Genomic DNA, 27884 nt, shown 5'->3' with positions numbered 1-27884 from the left:
AGAAAGAAAGAAAGAAAGAAAGAAAGAAAGAAAGAAAGAAAGAAAGAAAGAAAAAGAAAAAAGAAAAAGACCCAAGTACTTGGAGCAGGGAGCAGGTTATGGAATTCAGGGCAGTGAAGGTCAAAGATGGAAGTCATTAGAACAAGTTTACATGGTTACAGTAATGACCTGGTAACTAGGGACCAGTTGATGCTGCAGGAGAGAAAGTGGACAATTGCAGAGCTAGTTCCTCCATAGATGAGAGATGAAATCAAGATCACAGCTATGACTGTGGAAGCAGGGACCCTTCCTCCACTATAGCAAGAGGGAAGGTGAGCACATGGGTGCAGAAGCTGGCAAGGTGGTAGACGTGCTGGAGGAAGGTGAAGCTTCTATGTTCTCCATGAAGTAGGAGGGGAGATTAGCTGGAAGGGAGTTTACTGGAGGGGAGTGGCCTAACTCCCAATAGTTTCTATGATGCTCCCTTGATGGGGATCGTCATCTCCTTATTCTCCTGTGAAGAGTGGAGCAAACGCAGCCTCCAGCCACCCTGGCTCCAAACAGCCACCACGAGTTTCCCTCACCCTGGAGTTTGACACGAAGCCCCACAGCAGTGAGGCTGAGGCTCCCAGCTCACCTGCTCCCTGCCACCAACTCTTCCAGCGCCTGCTTGAGCCGTGTGCAGGCAACAGGCCCCGGCCTGCGCTGCAGAGTCTCAACCTCCTGCAGCCCCTGGTCCTGCGCGACAGGGCCAGAGGGTCAGAGTCAAAGGGTTGCAGACTCTCTCCTTTAGACCACATCCGCACTCCAGAGCCTCTCCCACTCACTGCTGCACTTCCATGCCCAGGGCTTCTTCAGCTCCATCCAGGTCATGGTTCCATCTTTTTCTCTACCAGCTCCTTGGCAGTGGGGCTGGGCCCCCAGTAGCTCTACCCATGGCCTTCACCTGGCCCCTTTCTGGGTGTGTCAATTCTGAAGCCCTGTCTTCCCACAATTTCTGGTCTCCTCTGTTCCACCGGAGCTCTTTGGCTCTTTAGCCCTGCACCTAGGACATGCTGGCTCCCAGGTGCTCTACCTATTAGCCTCACTCCAGAGCTCCTTTCAAAGGCCACAGTCTTCCCGACATCCCAGCCTCTCCCTGTGGGCACCCGCCTCGCTCTCACCAGCCTCTCGGCCACTTTCCGCACACAGTTAGTGCTCTGCAGGCGCCACGTGTGATCTTCCCAGCGGCTCCACACGTGCACACATGGCTTTCGGTGACGCAGGGGCAAGCAGAAATACGGCCTGTACCAGAGGGGGGTGGGGTGGGGTGGGGAGGGTAGAAGAGCAGAGGCTGCGAGGGGCAGTCCTGGGCCACTGAGGATCTCCCAACACCCTCCCCCAGACACCAGGAGTACTCACCCATTGCCATCCATGGGCTCAGGCCGCTGAGCAGGGGTCCCTAGCTCCTCCTCCAACACTAGCCCGGCTCCCATTTCCGTCTCCAGCAGAGGCTGTGCCTCCTCGGCCTTGCCCTCCGCTCCCTCCCCAGCCCTGGCCCTTGGGCCCAATTGCTCCTCCAGGCGGCCTGCACGACCTGCCCAGAGCAGCAAGGGTCAGGGGGAACCCAGCTTAGGGTCTGACCCCTCCTTCAAACTAACTCTGCCTCAATAAAAGCCAGAGCCCACCCCTTACTGAAGGTCAATTTCCCTTCCAGGGGCCTAAGTCTGGGACAAGAATCCCCACCCTTAAACCCATGACCCTCAGGGGTTCAGCTAGGCCACACACCGATAGAGATCTCAAAGCTGATGGGCTGGGAGGCCAAGGCAGGGTCAATCATGGTGGCCTCAAAAAGCACACCGAAGAGCAGGAAATCTTGCAAGGGCGCCAGGGCATTCTGAGGAAGGAGGGTCAGACGGCAGTCAGCCCCCACCCACCCAGGTTGCAATCCGAACTTTGCTTGGCCACAATGCTGATAGAAAGACTGCAACCAAGACCTAGAAATACCACTACAAGTATCCTACCTCTCAGCGCTCAGCCCCCCCCCCCCCCCACACACATATGTATATACACAAGAGCACATGTATACACACACTGCATTCTTTATCCAGGCCCAGAAATTCAGACTCCACCCCTGTGTTTAACGCCAGGGAGCTAGTTACTCCAGAGCTGAGAGTGACCCCCTCCCTTTGCTAAAACCCCAGCTCCCACCTCTGGCAGAGGCAGCAAGTCCTCCACCTCCACCTCCATGGCACCAGGAATCTCAGGACCATCACCACTGGGACAGGCATCCAGGTGCTGTGGGATCCCGGTTGGGGTCTGGCCCCCCCTGGCTTTCTTCTTCTTTCTCATGAGCCTGGACAATCTGGGCCCCTGTGGGGCCTGGGGAGGCTCAGGTTCAGCTCTCCCTTCCGATACTTCCATGGACACAGCAACCAGCAGGCGGCCGCGGAACCAAATGCCTTGGCCAAGTCCTTCATTGAGACTTTGAAGACCATCCCGGAGTCCCCCACTGGGGGGAGAGCCATAGAGAGGCACCCATGCCGGGCCGAAAGTGGGGTTAAACCCCGCTGTGGGGGACAAGAACAGCGTTTTGGAGGGAAGCACGGGGCAGATGGGTACTAGGTCAGTCTATGCAGCATACTCTTATCTCCTGCAAGTCCAAGGGGGCAGGGAGTCGGATTGGGCTTTGGCAGCTCTGAGAGGGAAGTCTGAGAACAGCTGCGGACCGACAGCTATGGACCAAAACCCGAGAGCACATCTAATCTACCCCAGCTCCCAAAGGCCCTTGGGACAAACAACCCGTAGCTCTACTGCAGAAGCCCCAGTTCTGGGGGTGGAGTCACGATTGGGGCGGAGCTATAGGTGATCCCGTGAGGGGCGGGGTGAACGCAAGATGTGAGTGGGTTTATTTTCTCTGCGTGCAAATCTTCAGGGAGAGCACAACTGGCGCGGCTACTGGATATGCGGCTGTCCGTAGAATTTTGTCAACAGAGGCAAACCGAGAGTGGGGTTTGTAGTCTGGGGACGACAGGTGAGGCCCCGAAGGGCGGGGACGGCTTGGTGCTGGGTGGAGGGGCGGAGCGGGATAGCAGGGCTGGAGTTTGCGGCCAGGGGAGGGACCCAGGGCGGGCAGGACCAGGCGGAGGCAGCAAGCGCTGGGAGCAGGCGCTCACCCGCGCGGCCCGGGTGTGAGATCTGCCTCAGGTCTAGCACGTGCGTGGCGACGGCCATATCGACCAAGGGTGCGTCGTCCCGCAGCTGCAGACGGAGGCCGCGCGTCAGCGGCGGGAAGAGCTCCACGAAGCTCAGCTGCTCGTTCCACTCGGGCGCCGCCGCCTCGCCGCGCACAGACGTCTCGCCCTGGGGGCCGCGGCGGAGTGGGGTCAGCACGGCACCGGGGCCCGCGCCTCGGCCGAGTGGGGACGGGAGGGACTTACCTGCTGCCCCAGGAAAGACACGCGCACGTAGGGGTCCATGAGGACGCGCTGGTCCTGCAGGGCGCGGGCCAGACTGCCTAGCAGCCCCGGGCGCAGCGCGGGCAGCCCCTCGGCCCGGTACACGCGCACGCGCAGCCGCGCCCACGGCCTTGCGGCCGGCACCCCGCGTGGCAGGAGCAGGTTCCTAAGGGAGTGGGGCGCTGAGGCCGCGGAACGTCGCGGTGTCGGGCTTCACCACCCCCGCTACGGCGTCCCGGAGGCCACGCCCGGTCTTATTCTTACCCCCACCCTCACCCCAGCTCACTTCTCGATGTCCGAACTGTGACCTGGGCCCGGGGCTGGTAGCGGAGGAGGCAGATCCCCGCGCGCCCGCACGGACAAAGTGACTTTGACGAAGCCTTTGGTCCCAGCGCGGGTGTCCCGAGGGTCGTGCAGCGGAGCCCATTTCTGGTAGAAGTGGCCATCTGGGGGCGGAGGGGCGGAGGGGCAGGCCACGGGTCAGAGGAGACCGGCGGGCTGCACTGACCCTCATTCGTGTCGGACTCGGTAGGGAGGAGAGGCAGTACATGGAAGTCCACCTTCCCAAGAGGCTTCTCTCTCCGAAGTTAGTATCTAGGGATCAGTGCCCGGAGGGTCAGTTCCCCTTGGTGCAGATGAGTCTAAAGCAGGAGAGGGTTCGCTACCTGGCTGGTCGAAGATAATGCCCAGGTCCATCCTGAAGGTGCCTATCTGGGAGGCCATAAAGGGGAGGGCCTGCGAATGGAAAGCCTGGGGGAAAATGGTGTTAGTTTTGGAGCTTCGGTATCCTCCGTTCTCTGGCGGAAACCCCTCATCCCTACCCGCCTTACCGTGATCTCCAGCAGCAAGTCTTGGAGGTGAAGCCGGGTCTCATGAAATTCGAACAAGAAGTACTAGATTGAAGTGGGGAAACAAGAGAGGCGAAAGAACATTGGTAATATGCGAAGGGTTCACGCCAGCTGGCCCCTGCCTCTTGCAAAAAGAACGCTCTCCTTCCCCTGCTGGCGCCTCTTTGTACCCTCTCCTTCATCAAGCCCCTCTTGACCGCAGGCACTTGCTCAATTCCACCTAGGCCACGTCCCCTCTGCGGACTGGGTACATGCTGGGTCTTTCCCATTCTCTTGTCAAGCCCCATTCTTCCTTGGTCGCACACACCTCGTTGTAGAAGGGGCAATTAGTCCCGCGTTGCGTGGCGGTCACTCGGCGCTGCTCCCCCACACGCACTGCCACATAGGGGTTGATGTTGACTCCAACCAGCTTCTGGGCCTCCAGCACTGTAACCCCTACCTGAAGGGTGCAGAAGGAGGAGAAAAGGAAGCCATCCCTGCCAAGTAAGGAGGAGGGCAGGGGAACCACGTTGTGGAGAGTGGGTGGTATTCACCAACGGCTAGGGTCTAGAGGAAGAGTGGTACCTGGAAGTCCTGAGCTCTGGCCATCTGGAAAGGATCCCCTCGAGCCAGGCCCCGGGTGCGACTGCCAGAAGTACAAGGTCAGCTCTCACTTCACTTCCTCTCCCCTATCACCTACGTACTTTTGCTCAGTGCTAGGGATAAGATCTCCTCTCTTCTGGATTCTGAATCCTTCCAGTCTGTCTTGCATCCATCTCAACCCTACACCCAGAATGTGACTCATTCCTGGAGCCCTGAAACCATTCATTCATTCAACAAAGATTTGTTGGGCACCTACTATGTACCAACAAACACTATTCTAGGTCCTGGGACACTGCAGTGAACAAAAGAGACAAAATTCCCTACCCTCCTCAAGCTTTCGTCCCCTACATGGGCTCCAGAAGCTCTATGTGTGCCAGTGTAACTGTGTGTGTGAATGTGGCAGTGTCTATGCCTTAACTCCAGGACATCCACTCCTCACCCATACCCTGGGGCTGTATGTGAGTGTGGATGAGCATGGGCCTACACGAATAAGCGCCTAAGGTTGACACACTGGTGGGTATGGGAGCAGGTGTGGGTACAAGTTACCTCCTGAGGTGGCTGAACACAACTCCAGAAAGCTCCACATCAGGCTCATCCTCCAGATCCAGCTCCAGCTCCAGCTCACCATCTTCATTGTCCTGCTGAGCTAGGCCTCGAGCTAGCCTGTGGCCCAATGCCACTGCCTGCCGCTCCAGCCGGGCCTCCCCAGGCCTGATAGGAAAGGCCTTCAAGGGACATGTCTGGAACCTGTCCCTCCTCTCTGGGCACCCTTGATTTCCCTGACCCTAGGACTGACCTCTGACCCTTAGGCTGACCCCACTATTTCCAGGACTGACCCCTAATCTGGGATCCCTAATTCCGGAATTGACCCCTGATTCTAGGACTAACTTCTCACCCTGGAATTGATCCAATACTGATCCCAGACAGTGGGACTGACCCCATATCACTGACTCCTAAATCCCAACCAAGACTGACTTGGTAACCCCAGACCATCCCCACATACTTACTCCAGCTCCTGGAAGCCCACGTTGGGGATGATCAGCTCTGAGCTAGAAGGAGGATAAATGAAAGGAGTGAGGGGCCAGGCTTGACTACAGAGCTGCAACCCAGGCAGCACAGGGCCAAGGGTCACCACATCCAGCAGATCCAGAGAGGAATTAGGTACCACTTCTGCCTTCCCAAGGCCTACCTGGGCTGGGACAATCAGGCCTTGCTTAGATTGCAGGGGGCAAGAGGTGGGGTACCTGTCCCGGATGGATGCTCCAAAGTCCTCCTCTGCCCAGGCTCCAGCTGCACCCTCTGGGGGCTGATACTTCAGGTCAAGTTCCACTTGGATCTGAAAACAGACACACAATGTGCCCTAGAGCCCCCCAAACTGTCTCGGGCTAAGAGAAGTCCAAGGACAATGCCTTTTACTCCACCTATAAACAGAGACCCTCCTGGCCTGCATCCGTGGTGACTTTGTGGTTCCTCTCTGGTCATTAATAATATTGACTAGGGGCGCCTGGGTGGCGCAGTCGGTTAAGCATCCGACTTCAGCCAGGTCACCATCTCGCGGTCCATGAGTTCGAGCCCCGCGTCGGGCTCTGGGCTGATGGCTCAGAGCCTGGAGCCTGTTTCCGATTCTGTGTCTCCCTCTCTCTCTCTGCCCCTCCCCTGTTCATGCTCTGTCTCTCTCTGTCCCAAAAATAAACGTTGAAAAAAAAATTTAAAAAAAATAATAATATTGACTAACTACCGCCTATGAAAAACTTAGCATGAGCATGTTACCTCTTGAAGAGGCCAAACATGACTCTAAAATTCTCTCATTGCTCTTGGAAATTCATTACTGTGGCCCTCATAGCTCTGCATGGTCTGACTCCTGCCAACCTTTTCATCCTATCTAATATGGGGTCTGCTCCTGCCCTGCACCCCAGTTATGCTCTCTCAGAGCACTGGGATTTTGCATATGCCAGTTCTTCTGCCTGAAACCTTCTCCCCTCCCACTTAGTTAACTCCTGTCATCCTTCCATTCCAAGTTCAACCAGTACTTCCTCAGGGAATTTTTGCTGACCCCCATATAGGTTACATCCCTTGGTTATACCCTTTCCCAGGGTCCTACCAGCTCTTTTGTAACACACATCTGTGACAATTTTGCATTTATTTGTGTGAATATTTGTTTAATATTTGCCTCTCTCTTTAGATACAGAACTCTAAGAGGGCAAATCCTTATCTGGTTTTGCTCACCACTCAAACCTTATTGCCCAGCACAACACACACGGCACAGCTTATAATCAGAGCTCAACAAACAACAGACTGATGGAAGAGTTCAACATTTCCTATGACTCCATATAAGGTAAATGAGGAAACAGTTTGGTGAAGCTAAATAACTTGTTCAGGTTATCAGTAGGGAAATGGTGGATCTGAGATTTGAACCCAGGTCCATTCCTACCAGGTTAGATGACCCTCCATGAAACACCAGGAAAATTCAGTCAGGTTCATCTCTGCCTCTCACAAGAACTGAGTCTGTACCGGGTAGGGAGCAGCACAGAATGGCTCTTGGCTCATGTGGGACTAAGGCAGGGGCTACAATGAAAGAAGCCCTGGCTGGGAGGCCTTGTTACCACTCCTGTCTGGATCTGGGTTTTCCTCTCTGAAAAATGGAACTCTCTTATCTAGAAGGACACTCAGGCTTGAGGGTGGCAGGCTGAGGACTGGTGAGACTCACCGGGGATACCCGCAGATTCTCATCCACTAGGGCCTCCCGTAGCACCAAATGCCCAGTACGCTGTAGCTGCTGCAGGGAGATCACCAGGGTCCCCAGAGACCTGGGGATGTGGCATGGGGGTAAAAGAATGACCTAGAGGAATATCCCTTCTTACCATGTCCAGCCCCACCTGCATCCTTGGCTTCCCCAGGCCTACTCACCTGGGGCTGAACACACGGCTGCAGTTAACCACCTGCACAGACAGACATTCCGCAGCCAGCGGAGCCCCGTAGTGTGGCCAGTGGAACAGCTGGAGATAAGAGGAATCTTGTGACACACAATGCTGGACTTACCCTGACCCCCAATCTAGAGCCTATCCTAGCCAGGAGATAGGATCCAACCCTCCAAAGTTGGAGCTAACTTGATGACCAATGTCCCAAACCTGGAACAACCCCTCCCCCAACACAGGATTGACTGCAAACTAGGGCTGATCTGAGGGTAACTACCAATCAAGAACTAATCCCCCCAGTCTTGTCTTCTCAAGCCTGAGAGACTAACCCCACTTCCTGAGAACACAGCCCCCCAAAACCAGGAATATGCCCCCCAACTCATCTGAGAAGGGACTTACATGAGCACAGATCAATGTCTCCCTATCCAGGACCCAACCCCACTCACCTCACCAATATCTGCTTCTTGACCACAGTGAATTTTCCTTGTTTTCTGGGTGAAGCCTGCTCAGAATCAAAACTAGTCAGTTATCAGCCCCTTCCCACAAATCACACACATACACACCCAGCACAGAGTCCAGTCCCCCTGGGCTGGGCTTACCCATGGAGAAAGGTAGTAGGTGGAGGGGAAAGAGGCAGAGAAATGGGCTAGAGGAGAGAAGAGACAGACTGGAGAGATGCCTAGGCACTGGATTGGGGGACCTAAGGAAGAGGAATGGGAGCGCCCCAGTTGCAAAAATCCCTAGAGCACCCCTACAAGCCTCACCCCGGAAGCTGAGCCTCACTTGTCGGTCATGGCTGCCTGGCAGCCCCGTCAGTCGCCGCACACGCACGATCAGAGCCATTGTCCCAGGGCCACTGGCTCTCCCTCTGCCCGTCTGCCCTCCTGCCAACCTGCCTGTTCACCTGAATCGCCTCTGACTCACTGGACTCACCCAGCAAGTTCAGCAATCCCTGCCCTTTAGTCAAACACACAGGCAGGCTTGGGGGGTCATGGGTGAAGAGAGAGCTGAAGGACTGAGAGAAGGAGGTAAGGTCGCTGTGGTCTGCTCTGTCCTCCCTGCCTCTTCCAGCTTCAGCCTCCACCCTGCATCCACCCTTGTGAAGTGGGAGCTGGGATAGGGTGGGGATGGAGCCAAGGGGAAAGACAGGACCCTAGTTTGTCCCCATTAGCCAATGAGGCCTCAAGGTCACGGGTCTCATGGTGCTCCTTTTTCATCTTTCTGTCCTCAATGCCAAGCTCAGGGTCTGGTGCATGGTAGACCCTCAAAAAACTTTTTAAATAAATGGGCGGATTGATAAATGAATCCCCTGAGCCCCCAGCATTAGTACTACAGGCATTCAACACATTTGAAATAATGAGTGGTTGAATGTGTGTCCCTAGCTTGCACATAGCAGGTATTCAAAACACTTCCTAACCAGAAAACAGAGGTCCTTAACTTGGGGTCTTACATAGATAGGCTGCAGGGAGTCTGCAAACTCTTGAACTTGCCTATAAAATATTGAGTAATTGTGCATGCTGCACATTAAGCTCCTCCCATATCCTTAAAGAGATGCGCAGTATTTTTACTGAATGAAGGAATGAATGTATCTGGTAGTTTGAACCCATGTGTGATTGTAACTATGTGTTGAGTGTGTATCCTGGCCATCTATTTAGTTATTCTAGTTAATGACACCTCCTATATGTAGGACTTGTGCTATGCTACCCTGTGGGGGAAGGGGTGCAGCCACAGCGGTGAATTGGACATGTTCTCTGTCTTCCAGTAGCTTCATGGACTCCAACATCAAACAAGGCCTAGAAAGACTGTAATTCCCATCAGAGCAGGAAAGGGTCAGGACTCAGGAGCTCAAGAAGAGGGAGGCCAGAGGTGCTTAAAATGGGCTTTGAGGGGGCACCTGTCTGGCTCAGTCAGTACAGCATACGACTCTTGATCCAGGGTGATGAGTTCAAGCCCCATACTGGGCATGGAGCCTACTTTTAAAAAAGAAATAATAAAAGAAATAAAATGGACTTTAAGGACAGGAGTTGAGCAGAGAAGGACATCCGGGCAGTGGGAAGGAATGCAGGGTGTGTTTTGAAACCTGTGATCTGTCATTTTGACCTGTGTACGAGGAATGTATTAGGTGGCAGCAGACATAAAATTTAGACCATCAGAGGAGCTAGGTCTTGCTGTGTGGCCTTAAGCCAGACATGATGCCTCCTTGTGCTTCAGCTTCTTCAACTCAATAGTGGGGTTGGAAAGCCTTGTTCTGTGTCCCAGGTGTAGGCTGCTCAATTGAGTTTTGAGGTCTATAAAACACCAGACAAACAGGCATAGGTTGTTCTGTTTCTAAGCAAGGTTCAGGTTAGACCTCAAGATTCCAGATGTTGGGGGAGGGCTTCCCCTCCTCCGCTGATGTATGGGGGCACTGAGATCCAAAGGAAGCCAAAAGGGGGACCAGAATTCTTAGTTCACAGTGCCCTGGCCTTTCCCTCCCTTTACCCCTGAACTCTGTGACATCTAATCAAGCAAGGTATTGAAGCCACCCCTTCTGGAAACTAATGCAGGCACCTCCCCTTCTGGGCAGGAACACAACCTGGCAAGTTCTCGCTCCCCCTCCACCCCCCCCCCCAAGAACTGACACTTCACTTCCTAACATTCCAAAGAAGATGGGATGTGGCAGAAAGAGTACTAGGCTCTAGGGCAGGATTTTGGAATTCTAATCTCTATCATGCACTGTGTGGTCTCTGGAAAGTCCTTTCCCCTTTCTGGACCTATTTGCCTAGCTATGTAATGTGCATATGCACTGTATTACTTTCCCTCCCCCCTTCCTTCCTTCCTTCCTTCCTTCCTTCCTTTCTCTCTCTTTATTTCTGCATTGCTTTTCAAAGTGTGGTCCTAATGAGGATCACACATGTGGTTGTTAAAAATGCACATTCCTGCACCCACTCAAGAAATGCTAAAGTAGATTCTTAAATTGTACCTGGAAACCTGAATTTCTATTCTGTTGCAGGAGTTCTGGGAACTCTGGTCTCCTGTCTGTGACTTTCTGTGATTCCTCATTGCATTTTCAGTATCTCAGATGGTTGGTTTGAGTGTGGGTATGGTGTTTGGTGCATACTGAATGAAGTCTTAGCCCACAGACCTTTGGTGAATATGGGTCTGGGAGAGGGAACCACGGATCCTAAGGTCAGAGTTTCCTAGCCTGATGACAAGGATGAAAAGAGGGGCCTGAAGGGTTTGCAGAGCAAAAGAAACTGAGTATTTTCTTAGATGTGCCCTGGGTGACATTCATTCATTAGGCCTATCTAGGTCCTGGGTATACACTAGTGAACAAAACAAAAATACCTGCCTTCATAAATTTTTATGTTCTAGTGGGTGTGATAGGCAATGAAGAAATATATAAGTAAAATATATAGCATGTTGGTGATATGAGCTGAGGAGAAAAACAAAGCAGGAAGGGGGATAGAAATTCTTTCACACCAAGTGCAGAAGATAGGAAGTTCTGGGAAGTGATGTGATGTCATCACTTGCTTTAACATGGGAAAAGAATGAGACTGCCAGGCTCCCAGGGACGTCACGACTAGCTCTGTGAGGCATCGCCAGGGAGTTCCGTAGAGATCACGGGCTCCTTTATGACGTCAGCAGCCGGGCCCAGATAACAGAGGAGGTTAGATCCCGCCGGGGGGCCCGCCGGCTGCACGCAGGGTCCGTGAGGTCTCCGCGGCGCACATTGGCTGAAGGAGGGCCGAGAGCCTTGGCAGCTGCGGCGGCGACTTTGGTGTCCGTGACAGGGTGCCCCGGGGTCAGGATGCGGCGGAGCCCCCGCCCGGGCTCGGCGGCGTCCCCGCATAAGCGCACGCCCAACTTCTACAGCGACAACAGCAACAGCTCAGTGAGCGTCACCTCGGGGGACAGCAGCGGGCACCGGTCAGCTGGGCCGGGGCCCGGGGAGCCCGAGGGCAGAAGAGCCCGGGGCTCGAGCTGCGGTGAGCCCGTCTTGAGCGCAGGAGTGCCCGGAGGAACCACATGCGCTGGAAGCCCTCGGCAGAAGCCTGCGCCTCGGAGCCACAAAGGGCCGACCGCCTGTGGCGCGGCAACCGTGAGGGGCGGGGCCTCGGGTGCGGGCGGGGTCGAACCCGGGAGAGCTGAGGGAGGGGGCAGGGCATAAGGGGCGGGGCTTGGAACGGAATGGGGATAAATATCTGGGCACCTCCTAAGGGGCGGGGCCTATGGGGTGAAGAGGGGAGACACCAAATAAAATTCCCTAAGGGGCGGGATCTAGGTGTGATGGACGGTCCTGGGAAGGGGCGGGGAAAGTTTTGATTGGACAACACTGAGAAAGCGCGGCCTTGGTGTTAACATAAGTGGCTACCAGAGAAATGGGGCAGCACCAACACTTGTCTGGGGGCGGGGCCTCCGTTTGGCAGGGGGACCGATGTCTCGACCGAGCATCCCAGAGGGGCGGGCTCAGAGTGCTGAGCACACCTGGGGTGTGCATGCAGTGGAACCAATCCCGGTTGGGGGGGTGCTGCCCCGCTTCTGGGCTGGGGAACCTGCGGCCTGGTCCCGCGGAAAGAGTGGACCTGCCTTGCGCAAGGCCCCAATGGCGCCCTTGGGCTCCCCCAGAACCGGCTGGCTCTCCCGTAGTCTCTGAGGAGCAGTTCGACCTTCTCCCGACCCTGGATCTGAGGCAGGAGATGCCTCCACCGCGCGTGTCCAAGAGCTTCTTGAGTACGGGCCAGATCAGCCCGGAAACCCTCTGACCTTCCAGCTCCCCTCTCTGAACTCCGGTTCTCATTTCTGAGACCCTGTTCGTTTTGAGTCCTTGGCCCATGTCAGTCTCCAGCCCCTTCCCTGAGCCCGATCCACCTTCTCTGAGCCTGAACTCATTCTCCGTGCCCCCATCTAATGCTCCTAGCCCACTCCCCTCTTCCTGAGCCTCTTCTGAACCTCTAACCCCACACTTACCGAGCCCTTCTTCACCTCTTCCCCCTCTGAGGCCCCTCTCCTCTCCCCAGGCCTGCTGCTTCGGGTGCTGAGCGTGTTGTTGTCCCTGGTAGGAGACGTGCTGGTCATTGTGTACAGGTCAGAGGGAGGGAATGGGGAGCTACAGGGACTGCTTTTTGGAGGGGATAAGGAGCAGAGCCGGGCCAGCAAAAGCTTGACCCTGACTCAGATCTGGCTGTTGAGTCTGACTCAGATCTGGCTGAGTCCTGTCTGCGGGAGCTGGGTCTAGTACCTTGGCGTGGGGGCTGTGGGGTTCACGAGGGTCTGGGTTCTCAGCTTCCCTCCGGTTCTTCAGGGAGGTCTGTTCCATCCGCTTCCTGCTCACGGCCCTGTCACTGCTGAGCCTCTTTCTGGCAGGTGAGGGGGTGGCGAATCCCCTGGGGCCCCCGCCCTGGATGTTTTGGAGCCAAACCCGGCACATTTTCTCCTGTATCCCTCAGCACCCTGAGCACCTTCAACTGCTCACGGTCCCCTTCAGAGCCCCCTCAAGGCTTTTCTCTCCTCACTGTCCCTTTATGCCAAGGAAACCCTCTCCCTTGGCTCCCCCTGAGACTACCCCTCTTTCCCCAGCACTTTGGTGGGGGCTGCTGTATCTGGTCCCTCCTTTGGAGAATGTGAGTCAGGGCGTCTGTATCCTAGGGTGGGTGCGTGGCAGGGTGCGTGAACCTGGAGGTTTTGTGGGTCCCCTGGCCTGGTGGGAGGGGGACAAGTGCTGGAGGGTCTAATCCTAAGGAAGGGCTGGATATAGACAGATCCTTGAGGGATTGTGCCCAGAGGCGGCTGGGGGTCTCTGAGAGGTCCTGGCAGGTCGGGGGTGGGGACAGTCCTCAAAAAGAAGGCCCTTTGAGTCCGGCTGCTCCCAGGCTGAAGTGGGAGAAGGGAGTGGGTGGGACTGAGCTGTGCTGTCTTTTGTGCCTCCCTCCCTCCATAGGAACCTAAGGAGATGCTGACTCTAAGGTGAAAGTGGGCACCTGGGGTGGGGAATTAGGGGGCTCAAAGGTGCTTCTGTGCGGGGCCTTACGGGAAGCGCCCAGGGGGACCGGGAGCCAACCCCACCCGTGCCGACCTCCCGCCTGCAGCGAGTACCACGAGCGCGTGCGCTCCCAGGGGCAGCAGCTGCAGCAGCTCCAGGCCCAGCTCGATAAACTACACAAGGAGGTGTCCAGCGTTCGCGCAGCCAACAGCGAGGTGAGCCCCGCAGCCCGCGGCTGTCCAGCGCACCGCCCCGTGTCTCGGCCCGCCGCTCAGTCCACCTCGGAAGCCCCCTGCGGAGCGCCGCCCCCTGGGTCGCGAGCCGTAAACCCCGTCCCGGAGTCCCTACTTCGGAGTTTCTCCCAGGACCCACAAAGTCTATAGCAGAGAACCTAGCCCCAGAACTTTGCCTCCCTGTAAACCTGCCCGCTAGCTCCGTCCCTCCAGGCCCTGCCCTCCCTCTTTTCAGAGAGTGGCCAAGCTCGTATTCCAGAGGTTGAATGAAGACTTTGTGAGGAAACCTGACTATGCGCTGAGCTCTGTGGGTAAGACCCAGAGACACTGCGAGACTGAGACTCAGAGACACGGGAAGAGACGGAGACCTTGACACAGACAGACCTACGCACATGACCGGTCCGAAGAGACCGACCTCAGAGACCCTGCCCCAGCTGTCGGTCAGGCCTGGGAGTCTGAATGATTGCTTCTCCCTGCTCCAGGGGCCTCCATCGACCTAGACAAGACATCACACGACTATGAGGATGCGAACACTGCCTACTTCTGGAATCGCTTCAGCTTCTGGAACTACGCTCGGCCGCCAACAGTTATCCTGGAGGTGGGCCTGGAACTTGGATCCCAGCACGGGGCAAGGGACGGGTTGCTGGAGAAAGGAGACTCAACAGCTCGCTGGAGGTGGGACCCGGCTGAGCTGAGGGCGTGGCGATGGGCGGGGCCCTGCCTGAGGGAGGATGGGCCCGGCTGGAGGCGAGGCCTGGCCGTGCCAGGGACTGGGACACCGGACAGGATCTGGCTGCGTATAGACCCGGGTGGAGGTCTGGGCGGGGCCGATGGAGGGGTTGAGCTGAGGGCGGGGCCTATCAGAACCAATGCCCAGGCTGGGAAGGGTCGCAGTCGCTCGGTCCGTGTGTTCTCAAGATCTACCTGCTCGCCTGCAGCCAGATGTGTTCCCTGGGAATTGCTGGGCTTTTGAGGGCGACCAGGGTCAGGTGGTAATCCGGCTACCGGGTCGCGTGCAACTGAGCGACATCACCCTGCAGCACCCACCGCCCAGTGTGGCACACACCGGGGGAGCCAACAGCGCCCCCCGCGACTTCGCAGTCTATGTGAGTGAGGCTAGGGCTACGGGAGGTGGGGCGGATTTTGCCTAGTAAGCACCAGTCATGAAAATTGGTGTCACTGAGTCTTCGCTTGCTCATCTACATAATGGAGATACTACCACTCGCCTCTCAGGCCTACAGGTTATAAATAATTATAACCATATCCAAACTTTAGTTATGGCTTTATTGAGCCCTTATTCTGTACCCACTCAACAACCTATGAAGTGCCCTCATCTCCCCCATCACTGATGAGAAAAGTAATGATCAGAAAGGCAATCTTATTTGCCAAGGTCACACAGCTAACAATTGGCCAGACTAAACTTTGCAACCTGGTTTCTTGGAGCCCACATTCCACACTACACTATCCTAAAATCAAAAAATAAAGGAGAGAGTACAGCTATTGCACACCATAGTAGGTCCTCAATAAAGTTGCTTTCTCCTCTTCCACCTGTGCCTCACTGTTCTGGGGGGGGGGCGCCCCCACCCCCCGGGGCGGGCGCCGGCGGGGGGGGTGGTTTCCTCTGTCCCCCGCGCCCCTCGGGGGTGGCCCCCCCCCCCCCCCCCGCTCACTCTTCACCTACCAGGGCCTCCAGGTTGATGATGAGACTGAAGTTTTCTTGGGGAAATTCACCTTCGATGTGGAGAAATCAGAGATTCAGACTTTCCACCTACAGGTGTGTGTCACTGGGGGTGAGGGTGCTTAAGGAATAGGACAGTGAGGGAAGATTGGGGAGGAAGGCAGCCCTTGGGACAGCAGGCCTTGGCATGATCCATTTGTCTCCCCAGAATGACCCCCCAACTGCCTTTCCCAAGGTGAAGATCCAGATTCTAAGCAACTGGGGCCACCCCCGTTTCACATGCTTGTATCGAGTCCGAGCCCATGGCATGCGAACTTCAGAGGGAGCAGGGGACAGTGCCACGGGGGAACCCCATTAAACATGCTCATTGTTGGAGTAGAGTGCAGGTCTGTGCTGAAAGAAGCTGGAATCATACTGAGGTGTTTCTTGGGGGAAATCTGGTTGCCTTTGGCCTATTAGTTGGGGGAGTCTACTTTCCAATGCGCCCTCTTATTGGAGAAGTTCAGATCAATACAGTAGCAGCAGCTCATGTTTATGGAGTGCTTACCACATGCAAGAGATGGTGCTCTGGATATTTTACACATTGTCTAACTAATCCTCACAACCGTGGAAGGGGAAACCAGTCGGGTCAGGGAATGCTCAAGAACATACAGTTAGTGAGGAACAGTGGCACAGGATTCAAATCTACCTTCCCCCAGAGGCCACCCTCTTTAACTCAGAGCTGCCAGTCAGCCTGAAGCCATGTTTGCACAGCTCAATTCCTACCCCCAACCTCTGGGAAAGTCCCCTCAACTCCTGCCAGGTGCAGGTGGAGAGGTTAACTACTTTTTTTAGGTTAACACTCAAAAACTAAGGAGACCTGAGAACCTCTAGGAAGCACCTGAGAGTAGATGCAGGCTTGGTACCCCTACTCAGGTTGTCTTTACTGCTAGGCACAGGCAGTCTAGTGTTCAATCTGTCCCTGCCCTCAGGGAGCCCGGTAGGGGAGAGTGCTCCAGGAAACAGGACAATTCATTTATTGATTCAAGAATTCTTTATACTAGGAGTCCAATCAGAATTGGAAGAATAAAAGATGGGAGGAGACAGTCTTCAAAAGATTAATGAGTTATGCCTGGCTAGATTAAAAAAGGGGGACCAGCATGAGCAAAGGAACATGCAACACCTTGGTTGTTAGGATCCTTCCCAGTGTGTTCATGTTTTGGAAGAATATACACACAGACTATGAACACTGGTTACACCTCTAGGTGTAATGCATGTGGAATGCATGCAAGTGGAATGCATGAGTATGTGTGAGGGTGAAGCACATATCCATTTGTTTAACGTTTATTTTTTGAGACAGAGAGAGACAGAGCATGAACAGGGGAGGGGCAGAGAGAGAGGGAGACACAGAATCTGAAGCAGGCTCCAGGCTCTGAGCTGTCAGCACAGAGCCCGACGTGGGGCTCGAACTCACGGACCGCGAGATCATGACCTGAGCCGAAGTCGGCTGCTTAACCGACTGAGCCACCCAGGCACCCCATATATCCATTTGTTTAAATTTTCAGGGTATTAAAAATTTTATTTATTTTGAGAGAGAGGGAGACAGCACACTTGGGAGGGGCAGAGGGAGAAGGAGAGGGAGGGAGGGAGGGAGGGAGGGAGGGAGGGAGGGAGAGAGAGAGAGAGAGAGAGAGAGAGAGGCGGGGGAGAGAAAGGGAGAGAGAGAGAAGTCCAGGCGGGCTCCACATGGTCAGCCTGAAGCCCCACATGGGGTGAACTCATGAACTGTGAGATCACCACCTGAGCCTAAATCAAGAGTCCGCGCCCCTCAGGGTATTTGTTACTTTTGTAATTTAAATTACTCTGAGTGCTCTCAAAGCCTAAGGTTAGAAATATGGACTAATACAGCTTTTCTGGAGCTCATTTTGACAATAGGAACCAAAAGCCTTAAAAATTTATTTTTATTTTTTTTTAACGTTTATTTATTTTTGAGACAGAGAGAGACAGAGCATGAACAGGGGAGGGGCAGAGAGAGAGGGAGACACAGAATCTGAAACAGGCTCCAGGCTCTGAACTGTCAGCACAGAGCCTGACGTGGGGCTTGAACTCACGGACCGTGAGATCATGACCTGAGCCGAAGTCCGACGCTTAACCGACCAAGCCACCCAGGCGCCCCTTAAATTTTTTTATATGCTTTAATCACCATAATTCCATTTCTAAGAATGGAGCCAAAGGATACATCAATGTAATTGAAGATAATACTTTTAAGGATATTTATCACACTGTTGTTTATAAAGACAAAACCAAACAGTATGTAAGAAGATAAATTATGCTACAAAAATAATATGAAGCCAACAGAAATGTTAGTATTTAAGGGAATGTGTAATGTCATGGAAAGTTATTAATGATAGATATATGGATAATTTCCTAAAAAGCAAGCTAGACTGGTATACATAATTAATTTCCATACCAAAAGAGTTCTACAGATTAACAGATACTACGCATGAAAAGGCAATAACTTGGGAGGAAGTATTTTCAACATGGATGAGAATAAGGGCTAGAACAACAGCAAAAACCTATAAACAGGCTATTCAGAAGAAATATAACCATAAACACATGAATGACATCTAGCCTTCAAAATTAAATAGATCCAAGCTAAAAATGACAAATTTTTTTTTGCCTGTCAGATTAACAGAAAAGGGGTGAAAAAATTAAAAAAAGAAAAAAAACCTGTTATGGAGAGCATTTTACAATATCTATTAAAATTTTAAATATTCTTATCCTTTGATCTAGCATTTCTACTTCCAGGAACCAATCCTTCAGAAATATTGCTGCACAGGATATTCATTACAGCACTTTGTAGCAGAACAAAATCGGATGGGACCCAAATCTCAATAATGGACTGGCTAAATAAGCTACAATACGCTCATACACAGAATACATAGGCATTAAAAAGAATAAGGTCACCAAAAGTTCTAATGGGCAAGACACCCAATATAACAAAAACAAGGTACAAAGAGTATGTATAATATCCTACTTAGAAAAAAAATGTCAGACTTAGGAAACACATGAACCTTCACCTCTCATTATCTATTTTTATATTTCAAATAATTTTGTAGTAACTAGCATACATTTTAAAGCATGTTAAAATAGTATACACAATATGATCCCATTTTTGTAAAATAAAAAACATGTATACATTATAAATCTGCATTATGGACTAAAAAATCTGTACCAAATACTTTATTGGCACATTGGAGTTTAGATGATAATATTTTTTGTGTATTTTTTCTCTTACAATGAATACACATATTAATTTTCTAGTAAGAAAAAAATAGCTGTTAAAAATTTCAGGCTTGTGGCCTATCTTTAGGATTAGAACCACCACTGCTCTCTCCTGCAGGAAGTCTAGCATGATCCATGCACCATCATAAAACTCCTCCCTCCCCTCGCACTTTCCACCTTGTCTTCGTTCCCAGCTCAGCTCTGTCCTAAGGCAGTGCAGGCTGGGTGTTTGGCTTACACTTGATCCTTGTATTTTTTAAAAACAGAGTCAGTGTCTCTACACATCTAGCCAGGAATATCCAATTTCTTTGATTGGGGCTATGCTGTCAGAGGTATCCTTCATTCAACAACTCCTGGACAAACTGAGGCTCAGGAGAAATAAACAGGGTTAACAGCAAATTTCCACTTAAAAACACAGAGTGGTGCCAAAGCAGTGATCTTCATTGACTTTTATTGAATCAAGGACTCCAGGGGCAAGCAGGAGAGATCAAAAGCAACAATAGCAGGAACAAATATAAAAATATAAAATGTAAAGTGCAAGCACTGGGGAGTGTGTGCAGGGTTGAGTTGTGTCCTTGGGGGACACAAGGATGAGGACTAGCCACAGCCTACCCCCTAAAGGAATCTAGGTCTGAGCGGCCTGTGCAGGGCCCTTGGCTGGGGGTGGAAGTGGCTTGAATGGGGCCCAACCTTGGGCCTTGAAGTAGGAGACCAGTTGTATAGGTACCTCTGCGAGCACAGTCTGTGCCAGTGCCTCCCGAGGGGCCTGCCAGGAGAAGAAGGGCAAGGTCAGTGGTGGCCCCCTAAAAGCATCCCATAGTTTACATTTCATAGCAAAGAAAGGATACAAATCCCAACACCCAAACTTGCCCAGACTTAGATGAAAGGGTAAGTATCCCCACTCAGACAGAGGTGGAGGGGTAAGCTCCCAGATCTGATCAGCCCCCAAACTTGCCCCCACTCACATTCTGGAAGCGACGGTAGGGCACAAACTGCACTATATCACGGGCAGCTGCCTCCCCGGAGCGCGTATGCAGGGGTCCACCATCAGCATCCAGCTGCTCCATGGCCTCAAAGTCAGCACCACCCACACCCACGATGATCACTGACATGGGAAGGTGTGAGGCACGCACCACAGCCTCACGTGTAGCCTCCACATCTGTCACAGCACCGTCGGTCAGCAGCAGCAGCACAAAGTATTGCTGGGGATAAGCCCATTCATAAACTGAGGCAGACCCTCCAAACACCCCAGCTACACATCCCCACATTGACAAGAAGTCCCTTGTTACGTAGTCCTAAAGGGAGCCCTTGACCAAGACTGCCCACCACTACCTCTACCTCTCATGATCCTCACCGAGGCAGTCCTCTGATGTGCAGCCTGGGTTGCAAACCTGGCCACATGGTTGATAATGGGTGCAAAGTTGGTGGGGCCATAGAGGCGAACTTGGGGCAGGGCTTGGCGATAGGCATCCACAATGCCCTGGATGCCTAGAAAAGGAGGGCAAAAAAAAACCACACTAAAATACTGAGCCTCTTCAGGGTTGAGTCAGTCCTGACATCACCCCATCCTGGCCAAGGAGATTTGAAAACCTGGGTGCATTTCGTTTGGTCACCCCTATAACCCAAGGTACTTAACCTTATCCTACAGATGGAAAAATTAAGACCAAAGAGAAGAAGAGCACTTGCCCTAAATCACAACTTGAGTTAACACTAATTAAGGAGTCTCATAAACAAATCTAGGACAGTTGAGCATCAGATTACAACCCACTTAATAATGAATTATAATCTAATTACTAAAATAAGAATCTATAGATATTAAATAATTACCGGAAAGGAAGAAGCTCTTAATTTTTTTTTACAACCTCCCTCCTCCCCCCATAACTCAGTCTAAGAAGCTCTTAATAAATGTAGGAGGAATTACAAAATCATTTGGCAATCTTAGAGATAACTGATTCATGCAAAGATCAATATGAGCTAAAACCAGAGAATCCTAGTTAATGAGTAACTAGATATTTATATAGCCTCAAAGTATCTTCCCAAAAGATATTTATTAATTACAAATAGTGGAGAAACCTGGTAGTAGACTCTACCTTAACCAAGTGATCAAAGTTAACATGACTGGTAGTAGGATATATCTACATCATGGGCCTCCTGACATGGTGCACTGAGAAGAACACCCACCACAAGTACATAATTTGGATCTATCATAAGGAAATACCAGGTGTGAGTATACCACACTGTGAGACATTCTACAAATTACCTAGCCTATAATCTTAAAAAATTTCAATTATCATGACAGACATGAAGAATTCTGGAAGACAAAACAAGTGAATGCATTACACGATCTGAGATTTTCTTTATGCTGTAAAAGACAACTGGCAAAACATGAATAAATTCTAGACTGGATAATAGTATTGATGTTAACTTGCTGATTTTGGGAATTGTACTGTAGTTACATAAGATAATATCTTTGACTTTAGGAAACACACACTTAACTATTTAGGGATAAAGGGAGCAAAGTTGGTGGGGTCTCGGAGGCAAACTTGGGATAGGACTTATTCACTATAATTCTCAAACATTTCAGGAAAAAAATATGTGTGTGTCTATATATACAGACCACTTTAGTTTGCTGTCCATGTTGGGGGAGCCACGAGATTTGGAACCTCTCTAGACAAAAGAGTTTGGGTAAAAGTACCCTAAAAAGAGCTGAACGAAGGCTTCCACTGATGCCCAGATAAGTACCAGTGAGCTTCCAGGCAAAGATGATAATAGAGAGCACTTGGTATTTGCCGAGGCTTACTTCTTCAAACTTTACATATATCTTCTCCTTAAATATTCAATATCTTATAGTATTTATCCTTTTTATGAAGCCAAAGCACACTGGCCCCAAGTCACATGGTTTTAGCAAGACGCAAGATAAAGATTTGAGACCTAGATTTGAGTCTCTTAGAGACCTAGCTCTAAAATCCACTCCTCTGCACAACAGGATCAGATACCTGCCCCTATTACCCCACACTCCCTTGTCTGCACAGGCTTGGCCCTCTAGGTGTGGACAGATCTGCCTTATGTTGGACGTTGGAGGAACTTACCTGTGCAGTAGGGGTTATTGGGGTTGAAGTTCAAGGCAAATTCATGGGAGACCTGAAGGCAAGAATGAAAATGAGGTTCTTTCTCCATGGTCATATTTGTGTAAAGAAACAGGACATTATGGTATATGCCAAGCATTGTATAGGAACTATTTAGTCCTGAGTACTTGTTGTGCATATGCCTATAGGGATACATCCCTGCATCTCCACATAAAGCTGGGTGCCAGACAGCAAATCTACGTCATCCCCCCCAAATCAGGACCCTGACACTGAAAATAGAGGAGTTGGGGAGGAGTGCTCACCTGCCAGTCAGGGGGCACCTGGGCCCCAAATCCAAATGCTGGGAAAAGCTTGTCCCTGTGGGAAGACAGTGAGTTGGAGAAGAGGCAGAGAGGGGACTGTGACCCTAGAGGCTGAAACATCTGCAGGGAGGAGGGCGGGCAAGAGAACAAGTTACTCACGAATCATAGTCCTGAATTACGCTGCCCACACTCCACAGTGCTGTCAGGTACTCGTTGACCCCTGTTGGGCTCAGGTAGTGCAGGGAGTCCGGGGAGGAAGGGTCTCCATTGGAGCCTGTGAAGTCTATACCAACCTGGGAGGAAGGGAGGAGGGGAGCTGAAGGCCACTTTGAGCTCCAGATCTGTTCTCTTGCCCCTGATAAAGCAACTTACAGTGAAGTTGATTTGACAGCCTCCCATCACATAGTCCAGGAACGAATACTGTGTTTCAACCTGTAGATGAAACCAGGATCACAGCTGAGGTGAAGAAACTGGGGCCATGGAGCACAGGGGTCAGAGCCTGGGTCACATGGGTTAGTATCTCACCTGGCAAATTTTGACACAGACAGTCCCAGAGTTCTTGTAGCTTTTCTTTTTCTGCTGTTTCTCAGGGTGGATGCATTCAAAATTGGCCTGGTGAGGAAAGAAAAACTAGGGTAGGAAACTCCCAGAGCATCAGCCAGAACTAGAGCTCCTCTGCCCTCCCTCCCTCCCTCCCTGGGGCTGCAGTCCTTTAGGCCCACCTCAACACCCTTGAGCTGGGCTGGCACTCACCGGGACTGCTTGCAGCTGGGCCAAGCTGGTGTAGAAGGTACCAATGAGATCATGTGAACCATCACTGTCATAGTCTGAGCATCGCACCTGAGGCAGGAGGAAGAGGGGGAGGTGAGTATGTGTATATAGTGAGAATAAATCCCTCCCCAGGCTCTCTGCCCCTGGTCGGTCCATTCAGGAGGCAAACTCCTCACCTGGATGGGTGTGCTGGGGTCTCCCCCACAGAAATGCTGAAGGGGAACAGAGAAGCGCTTCCATGTAGGGTTCAAGTTGTTCTTGATTACCTGAAGGTGGAGGGCAAGGCCTCTAGTAAGTTCTGGGCTGGCATATGGGGAGCTGTCATCCTTCCCTATCCATGTACAGTCTTGCTCTCCCTATGTTCCAAACCTTGATAATCACAAGCCCCAGGGATTCTCTCATAACCCACTCAGCCCAACCCCAGGGGTCTCACACCTCAGATCTGTATACCAGGTGCCATTTCCCATCACTCTGACGGAAGAACTCCAGGAATGGATCCGATTTTCCCAGGAAGTCCTGTCAATGCCACAGAGACCCCAGTGTAAGACTAAGGGATAGACAACTATACCAGTCCTCACCCCTGCCCCCCAACATACCATCCCTGTCCCCTTAATTCTTAAATCCCCAAGGCCTCCTCCTTCCAGACACACCTTCTTATCTAGGTTTCTGGCCTCCACCTCCATGGTCACTACGCGACTATCCTTCATCTCCTGAGCTGATACCTAGGAAAGGGAGGCAGGAGACTGTGTCACCTCATGAATTCCTCTTTGACGTAACCCCCTTCCCCCAGAGTTCTTCCTTACCGTGATGGTCCCCCGTCCAGCAGGTTTTCCAGGCTTCAGCATCAAAGGCAGAGTTATTATCTGGCTGGACACAATCTGGGGCAGAGCAGGGGTAGGTGGGAGAGCAAAATCTCAGACAGGGTTAGGTCTTGCTTGACCCCCACCTCCTCCATGTTCCAGACAGTCTGGGTGGTCTGTTAGGGCTCTTACTGAACATGTGTCTGAAAGATTTTAATCCCTAGCCCTACATACCTGTCCTAGGGAACACTCAGCCCCTCCTAGGAAGTCATCATCCCCCAGCTCAGGTGTCTTGTTGTCTATGTCATAGATGCCAAATCGGAGCTTCTGAACTGTTTCAAAGTGGTACTCAAGCTGCAGAGTCTTGGAGAACTCGGGGCTCGAGCAGTTCCGTACTCGTTCAGTTCGGCCAAGCTGTGGGCAGAGGCCAATTAGCGTAACAGTTATACACTCTTCAACCCCCAAAATAGTTCTAGCCTCCCTCCACAACCTTAAACCCACAGTCCTTCTCACCTCAGCCCAGTTGCCCCCTCCCACATCCTGTAAAAGGACGCAGAGTGGGTCAGACTTAGAGCCGATGTCCTTGTCAATGAGATGGTCACAGGAAATGGACAGCTGAACCAAGGTCACACAGTGGGCCATCTGGGAAGAAAGGACCTAAGTCAAGCACTGAGGACCCTTTCCACCCTTCCCTGACTACAGGTCCCAGCTTAGGAAGGCCAGCAGGCTTCACCCAGGCAGGGCTGAGCCTGTATCCAGCTCCATGACACCCAAGGAAGAGAAGATCCTAGAGCCTCCATACTCCTTTAGTTCCTTAGGTGAACTCCATGGGACAGGACATGGTGGGTACAACCAACCCTGTATGATGGGAAGATGCAGAAAAAGTATACTGGCCTCCATCAAGAACTTTGACCCCAAACTAGTCTTCACCCTAAAATCGCTATAATGCTCCTAAGACCCAGAATCCAACCCTGATCTTCTCAGAGACCAATGAATCTCACTCTGACCCTCTTACTGGCCCCAGATCAGATCCTAATCCAAGTTCCAGTCCCAACATTGTCTCAAACATGACCATGATCCAGATACTACTCCCCAAAAAGTTTCTTCCTCCAATGATTTCTCACGAACTGTGGGGCCCTGCATCTTGAGATGGTGTTAGGATCGCCCCCAACTCAATCTTCTAGCCTAAAATCAGCTGCTCATATCCAACTCCTCACTACTCTCACTGCCACTACCCAGTCCAAGCCATCATTTGTCACCAGGCTTATCCCATTAGCCTCTTTAACTTGTCTCCCTTACTTATCCTATGCCATCCCCACCTCCACCTCCATCCTCACGCTAACAGACTATTCCCAATACGGCAACCAGGGTGATTCTGTTAAAATGTTAAGTCAGGTCATGTCACACCTCTGCCCAAACCCTCTAATGATTTCGTATTATTTAGAAAACATCCAAACTCTACCATGGTCTACAAGGTCTTGAAAGATCTAGATCTCTCTAACCTAATTTCCTAACATCTCTCTTGCTCATTCCATTCTGTTCACACAGGTCTGCTTGCCTGCTATTCCTCAAATAAGCTTGTTTCTTCCCTCATATTATCCACATGACTTGTTTCCTCACTCCCTCTAGGTCTTCATTCAAAATCATCATCTCCATTATGAGGAAAAAGGCTCTCCTCTTCTAGGTACTTAAAATTTTAACCCTACTAATACTGACATTGCATACCCTTTTCCTGCTTTTTCTCTTTAGCATTTATCAGTGTCTAATATACTATATATAATGTTTTCCCGACTAGAATGGAAACTGAGGGAATATAAACATGAGGGAAGGGATATTTGTTTGTTCTGTTCACTGCTGTATCCCAAGCACCTAGATAATAAATATTTGCTGAATGAAATCCAAAAGGCTATCTCCAGACTCAGCTCCCAGCCCAGCCACCTCCAAACTGACTGGCAATCAAGGACCAAGTTTCTCCAATCCATCCATTTCCTCAGCTGAAACATTATCTTCTTGCATGGATCACCATGACTCCCAAGGAACCCCTCCTCCTACAGTCCCCATAATAATTACCCTCAGACTTGTTACTACCTCTGTGTCCTTGCTGACCCATACACCTGCAGACCATCTGTACCAGCACTATACCCCAGGATGCCTCCAGCCTTGGCCTCCCCTAAACTGACCCTCAGTCAATTCTTCCCCCAACCTAGTTCACAGATAGTGCTGTTCCCATCTTGGTGCCCTGTGTTCTCCATCTGGAGTGCTATTATCAACCGATGTTGGAACAATTATTACACTTTAGCTTGCGTCACAAACTGCCTGCCTATTCATATCATCTCAGTCCCTACTTGAAAGCATCCAATGATGGAAAACCCACCACTCTCCTAATCTATTTTTAAAAAACATTTTAGAGAAAGAGGCAGGGGCGGGGGGGGGGGGGAGAAAATCTTAAGTAGGCTCTAAGCTCAGTGCAGAGCCCAGTGTGGGGCTCAATCCCACGACCCTGGTATCATGACCTGAGCTGAACTCAAGACTCATATGCTCAACTGACTGAGCCACCCAGGCGCTCCTCTCTTAATCCATTTAGATAGGCCTGTTCCATAAAGTCCCACCCAAACCAACTCAAGTCTGCTGAATCCTCATTTCTACATATTTGTCCTGTATCTCCCCAGTCTAAATTTCCACAGGAAAGCCTTATTCCATCTCTCTCTGAGAACCCATCTGACCTGGAAGCAGTGAAACCCCCAGCTAATATCTGGAAAAAGAGCCCCAGTTCTTTTGAATGTTGCCCCTAGAATGTGGCTTGTAGACTCTGAGCAACCTGATCTTCCCTTTGAAAGTTCCCCAAGGAGAAGACACAGAGAACACATTCTCCCAAAGGAGTGGGACCACAACTTCCCCAAGTCTGACTCCATGCTTCTCACTTTACATGTTCTCTGCAGAGCAGAAACAAATGAAGGATGTTCATTTCACTATTGCTGAGAATAGTAAAACACCTGAGACAGCTTAAAGGTCTATTATGTACTAAGTAAACTATGATACATTAAAACAATGGAATGTTGAGCAACAGCAGGTAAAATATAAGGCAGAACTATATTATATTGGTATTATATGAAAAAATGGTAAGAAAAGTAGGACTCCATGTTAAACTTCAATTGTATGTGTATATACAATAGATTTGAATATGTTGACAAAATAAATACACACACACACACACACACACACACACACACACACACACACAGAAAAGTGGACAACACACCAAAGAAATGCAACTTTTAGGTGTACCTCAGAGAAGTGGGATGAAGGTAAGGATTTTACATGATCCTTACACTTCTGTAATACACTTCTGTATTGTTTCCATATTTTAGTTTATTTTGTAATTTTTAAAGGGCTTCATTATTTTTTTTCCCCAAACCACAACTCAAGTCCTCTTCCCTATTCAAAGCCCAAAGCCTCTACCTCCGGTTCAACAACCTCTACCTAAATCCAGAGTTCTCTTGCCTCCTCTCTGGCTTCTCCTTAAGCACTGTCTCAGCTAGTCTTCCTTGATGTCAGCTTCCAGAGTCTCCATCTTAATTAGAAGCCTTGCATAGCTGCCCACGGCCCTTAGATTCAGAGCCAAAATCCCTAGCAAGGTCACCTTAAGGCACAACTCCAGAGGGCACATCTACACAGAATGCAGTAGTTGTAACAATATGGTGCCCCTGCATCCCTAAAAATTCAACCTTCAAACCCCTTCCCAGTCTGCTCTACCTCCTACCATTCTACCACCCAACCAAGTAGTAATCCAAAGCTATTTCTGGTTCCTCAACACACGCACAAGCTGATACCTCTCAGTTTCTGCCTAAAAAAATGTATTGTCATCCAAAGTTCTGCTATGACATCATTGCTTTATGAAGCCTCACCCACAATCCCAAAGTAAATTTATCATCTCTCCTCTGGATGATTACATGGCTTCCTCATCATCTTCCTGCAAGCAAACACACACACACACACACACACACACACACACACACACACACACACA

General features: G+C 51.2%; 3 protein-coding genes across 13 annotated transcripts in view; 1 reads left to right on the top strand and 2 right to left on the bottom strand.

The window, feature by feature from the left end:
- Nucleotides 1-9026, bottom strand: part of LOC121012265 (fer-1-like protein 4) — a 35091-nt gene extending 26065 nt beyond the window's left edge. Inside the window, exons 1-19 of the mRNA XM_040447226.1 lie at nucleotides 8526-9026; nucleotides 8208-8263; nucleotides 7754-7842; nucleotides 7554-7653; nucleotides 6091-6182; nucleotides 5854-5895; nucleotides 5393-5557; nucleotides 4829-4889; nucleotides 4572-4703; nucleotides 4247-4309; nucleotides 4082-4166; nucleotides 3703-3862; nucleotides 3399-3582; nucleotides 3135-3321; nucleotides 2170-2528; nucleotides 1747-1855; nucleotides 1381-1555; nucleotides 1143-1263; nucleotides 617-717 (exon numbers count right to left, since the gene is read on the bottom strand). Of these exons, the coding sequence (XP_040303160.1) occupies nucleotides 617-717; nucleotides 1143-1263; nucleotides 1381-1555; nucleotides 1747-1855; nucleotides 2170-2528; nucleotides 3135-3321; nucleotides 3399-3582; nucleotides 3703-3862; nucleotides 4082-4166; nucleotides 4247-4309; nucleotides 4572-4703; nucleotides 4829-4889; nucleotides 5393-5557; nucleotides 5854-5895; nucleotides 6091-6182; nucleotides 7554-7653; nucleotides 7754-7842; nucleotides 8208-8263; nucleotides 8526-8604 (2360 nt within the window). The 5' untranslated portion in view covers nucleotides 8605-9026. The remainder of the gene's footprint in view (nucleotides 1-616; nucleotides 718-1142; nucleotides 1264-1380; nucleotides 1556-1746; nucleotides 1856-2169; nucleotides 2529-3134; nucleotides 3322-3398; nucleotides 3583-3702; nucleotides 3863-4081; nucleotides 4167-4246; nucleotides 4310-4571; nucleotides 4704-4828; nucleotides 4890-5392; nucleotides 5558-5853; nucleotides 5896-6090; nucleotides 6183-7553; nucleotides 7654-7753; nucleotides 7843-8207; nucleotides 8264-8525) is intronic.
- Nucleotides 9027-10692: 1666 nt separating this feature from the next.
- SPAG4 (sperm associated antigen 4) lies at nucleotides 10693-16014 on the top strand. 5 transcript variants are annotated; one of them, XM_040447212.1, is made up of 12 exons: nucleotides 10694-11861; nucleotides 12370-12474; nucleotides 12762-12828; nucleotides 13046-13107; nucleotides 13321-13364; nucleotides 13682-13707; nucleotides 13830-13938; nucleotides 14192-14267; nucleotides 14439-14554; nucleotides 14895-15062; nucleotides 15641-15730; nucleotides 15843-16014. In XM_040447212.1, the coding sequence occupies exons 1-12, from the start codon at nucleotides 11552-11554 to the stop codon at nucleotides 15990-15992; spliced, it is 1323 nt and encodes a 440-aa protein (XP_040303146.1). In that variant the 5' UTR covers nucleotides 10694-11551; the 3' UTR covers nucleotides 15993-16014. The 5 variants fall into 5 exon arrangements, with proteins under 5 accessions (XP_040303145.1, XP_040303146.1, XP_040303144.1 ...); XM_040447214.1 differs by having other exon boundaries at nucleotides 11656-11842; XM_040447210.1 differs by having other exon boundaries at nucleotides 10695-11861; nucleotides 13046-13364.
- Nucleotides 16015-19330: 3316 nt separating this feature from the next.
- LOC121012260 (RNA-binding protein 12) overlaps nucleotides 19331-27884 on the bottom strand; it is a 34983-nt gene continuing 26429 nt past the window's right edge. For all 7 annotated transcript variants that reach the window (XM_040447209.1, XM_040447202.1, XM_040447203.1 and 4 more), the window contains 15 exons: nucleotides 24371-24499; nucleotides 24092-24271; nucleotides 23861-23935; nucleotides 23708-23779; nucleotides 23493-23573; nucleotides 23234-23323; nucleotides 23040-23126; nucleotides 22812-22898; nucleotides 22659-22718; nucleotides 22446-22579; nucleotides 22287-22341; nucleotides 21988-22039; nucleotides 20253-20386; nucleotides 19864-20100; nucleotides 19331-19664 (listed from right to left, as the gene is read on the bottom strand). In XM_040447209.1, the coding sequence (XP_040303143.1) occupies nucleotides 19524-19664; nucleotides 19864-20100; nucleotides 20253-20386; nucleotides 21988-22039; nucleotides 22287-22341; nucleotides 22446-22579; nucleotides 22659-22718; nucleotides 22812-22898; nucleotides 23040-23126; nucleotides 23234-23323; nucleotides 23493-23573; nucleotides 23708-23779; nucleotides 23861-23935; nucleotides 24092-24271; nucleotides 24371-24499 (1614 nt within the window). In that variant the 3' untranslated portion in view covers nucleotides 19331-19523. The remainder of the gene's footprint in view (nucleotides 19665-19863; nucleotides 20101-20252; nucleotides 20387-21987; nucleotides 22040-22286; nucleotides 22342-22445; nucleotides 22580-22658; nucleotides 22719-22811; nucleotides 22899-23039; nucleotides 23127-23233; nucleotides 23324-23492; nucleotides 23574-23707; nucleotides 23780-23860; nucleotides 23936-24091; nucleotides 24272-24370; nucleotides 24500-27884) is intronic.

The sequence above is a fragment of the Herpailurus yagouaroundi genome, unplaced genomic scaffold (genome assembly GCF_014898765.1).
Source record: "Herpailurus yagouaroundi ecotype Mexico unplaced genomic scaffold, PumYag 196, whole genome shotgun sequence".
NCBI lineage: Eukaryota > Metazoa > Chordata > Mammalia > Carnivora > Felidae > Herpailurus > Herpailurus yagouaroundi.
Note: the sequence above shows the minus strand (reverse complement) of the source record. Positions and strands in the feature narration are given on the sequence as shown.